Source organism: Dipodomys ordii, unplaced genomic scaffold, assembly GCF_000151885.1.
Source record: "Dipodomys ordii isolate 6190 unplaced genomic scaffold, Dord_2.0 Scaffold3, whole genome shotgun sequence".
NCBI lineage: Eukaryota > Metazoa > Chordata > Mammalia > Rodentia > Heteromyidae > Dipodomys > Dipodomys ordii.
Window position 1 is genome coordinate 10,019,516 of NW_012267219.1, and position 3,069 is coordinate 10,022,584.

The window sequence follows — 3,069 nt, forward strand, 5'->3', positions numbered from 1 at the left end:
TGTAGTCAGATGACAAGAAGTATGCAAAAGCATACAAGAAGAACATGTGGCTATCCTATCATGTGCTAAATGATTTGTGGACCTCATCTGGCCAGAGGATCAGACATATTGATTCCACACACCTGTAATTCTCCATCATCTCCCAATAGCACTATGCTGAGGACTAATCTTTTAAAATATGGCCTTCTAGCCAGGCACCAGTGGCTCATGCCTGTAGATCTGTAAGCCTAGCTACTCAGGAAGCTGAGATCTGAGGATCACGGTTCAAAGCCAGCCCAGGCAGGAAAGTCTGTGAGACTCTTATCTCCAATAAACTACAGGAAAACTGAAATGGCGCTGTGGCTAAAGCAGTAGAGTGTTTGCCTTGAGCTGCAGAGCACAGAGACAGTGCTCAAGCCCAGAGTTTAAGCCCCACGACTGACCGAAAAATAAGGGGGGGCCTTCTAGATCCAATCTTCAATCATCTAATACTGAAAACTACATCATTCCTTCCAGTTGAATGCATAGTCATGAAAATGATTGGATGATCATGGTCATATTGATAGTAATGATATTGGTGATGTCAATGATATTAATGATGGTGACAATGATACTAAAAGAGAATAATCATGAAGACACAAGACTTATGGTACCTAAGTGTTTATTGAAGTCTACATATTTCCATAATTATTATCATAAATAGTATAAATGTTGCCTTATATGCAAGTAGCAAAATCAATGTTTCTATAAATAAATCCATATTTATAAAATTGTATAAATAAAAAGCATACTTATAATAAATAAATTTATAAAATATTGATTATGGAAATAAGATTAATTTATAATTTTTTTCTAAAGGCATAAGAGGCAATCTTATGTCTGTGAAAAATAGCAGTTGCTTCAAAAATAAATTACTCTCTGTTATGTGAAATGCCAGTTAAGAGAAAATGTTATCACTAAATCTCTATGATTACAAGGTCTATATTCGGTCTTATGGACCAAAGCAATATTGCTTTCCCCTTTTAAGCTCAGCAGGGATTCTTGATGGTGGAGTTTGGCTTCTCATCTTCCTTTTCAGTAAAGAAAAAAAAATCCTTCAGGAATCTTATTGCTATTTTAAGCAGGCAAGAGGGATTAACTATTTATTTTCTAGCTCTTCCTTGTCAAGTGCAGGCATCTTTCAGGGCTGTAAACAGCAAATACACTTCTCCAATTGCTTTGATCTCTCCACTCTCTCCAAGCTGCAGAAATAAGAATGCAGATATGTGAGTATTTGTGCCATGTTTTCTAAGGAGGAGAAAGTTAGAGGAAGGTGGCATGGTTAGATATTGGGCATCGAAACCAAATTTTAGCCTTTTGCAAAAGATTAATAATAGTAATACCATCCTTGTAACGTGAGTATTATAAAATTTGCCAGGGTAAATTCATGGCTATCTGAACAGACAGCATGTTACTCTAATGAAACTATTGATGAAGATGTTAATGAGACTGACTGGATCACGATGTTTGCAAAGATCAAAGTATCATATTCTACCTTAAAAATTACTTAATTATTATTTGTTGATTTAAAAATAAATTTACAAAACAGGGTGTTTAGGAGAAAGCTATATGGAAGACTGCGCAGCTTCTATCAAACCAAGCATACACTGAAGCGATGCTGGAACCACTTACGGCTTTCCCTGCTGCAGAACTCTGTAACTCTCCATGATCATCTATTAAAGTCAACTCATCTTAAGAAGCCTTGAACTCAAGCCACACATTTGCTAACACTCTGGAGATTTTTCTCTTCCCAACTTCCCAACAAAGGAAAAAAGCGAAGAGTTTTCACTTTTGTGGGGAAAACATGAAATATCTCCTTTCCATTTACTTTGATTAGTAAAAAGTCAGATACCAGTCATTCTTTCTCTTTCCAAGTAGAATGTAGATAAAGCTCTCAAATATCATGGCAGAGAAAGCTAAATTCAACTCCAAAACATCTTCCTCTGAAATTCAGCTAATCTATTAAATTTGCTCTAAATCTTTCCAAGAAAAATCCTATCATTTTCCTCTCTATTTTGTTCTCCCTTTCTCTTCCTGCTTCTTCCCTCCACCTCCATACCACTTTTCCATACTTCCTTTGATACAATGCCAAAAGATACTATTTTACATGTCTTTATATGATGCTCAAAAATTCCCAAGACAGTGAAGACTTTCACAGCTTGCTGTGCCCTCTGGCTTCCGTTCTGCTAAACATAGTCTGCTGTCAGCTTTCATTCCATGAGAAGGAATGATACCTCCCACAACTGCCTTCCATTTCAGACTACCCTGATGAATTTTTCCTCCTATTGAGCTTTCTCCAAACAGTATTCCTCTCTTGCCTGTGCATCTCGATGCTACAGAGGAAAAAAACATAATCACTATTTCAAATAGCACCCTATTGTAGAAACCAAACTTAATTCCCTCTAAATGGAGTAAAGGCTCTTTAAAAAGTCTGTTTTCACCCAGAGATCACATCGGCAAGATATTTTCACACATCATTTTTCTAAAGACAACAAAATAAGCTGATATCTGAGATTTTTTAATACAAGAAGTAACATGCTAATCTTCAACCCTCTGTGTCTATGTAATAATAGCTTTATAACAAAAGAATTGAACTTCTCAGTAAAAAAGAAAAGAAACTATAAGGCCTTCAGCAGTCAAAGGAAGAAATAGTCAAGATTGTTAAACTATGTTAGGAAGACAGTTAAAAACTTGAAGTGGAACAGAGGGAGAATTGACATTAAGTGTATTACTGAACAGTTCATCAGTTAGAGCTTTCATGTTCCTGAGTATATAATTGCACATGGTTGCCAAGAGTAACACTTTCTCTGCTTCCAATCATTTGTCTGGTTTGGGGATGAGTCAACTTGGTAGGGTGAGCCTCCCACTGTTATCTCCAACCCAAAGGCCACATAATGTTATTAATCACTGTAGAAATGTACACTTTTGACAGTACATACACTCATTAAGGAATTGTTGTGAGAGACAAGGAAGAAACAAAGGTGAAAGGGAAGGAAGATAGGAAGGAAGGAAGGAAGGAAGGAAGGAAGGAAGGAAGGAAGGAAGGAAGGA

At 36.6% G+C, this 3,069-nt stretch overlaps 1 protein-coding gene across 1 annotated transcript in view; it reads right to left on the reverse strand.

Moving 5' to 3' along the window:
- Positions 1–1,142: 1,142 nt before the first annotated feature.
- The window catches only part of Il22 (interleukin 22), a 4,896-nt gene continuing 2,969 nt past the window's right edge, over positions 1,143–3,069 (reverse strand). Inside the window, exon 5 of the mRNA XM_013018592.1 lies at positions 1,143–1,220. Coding sequence (XP_012874046.1) covers positions 1,143–1,220 — 78 coding nt within the window. The remainder of the gene's footprint in view (positions 1,221–3,069) is intronic.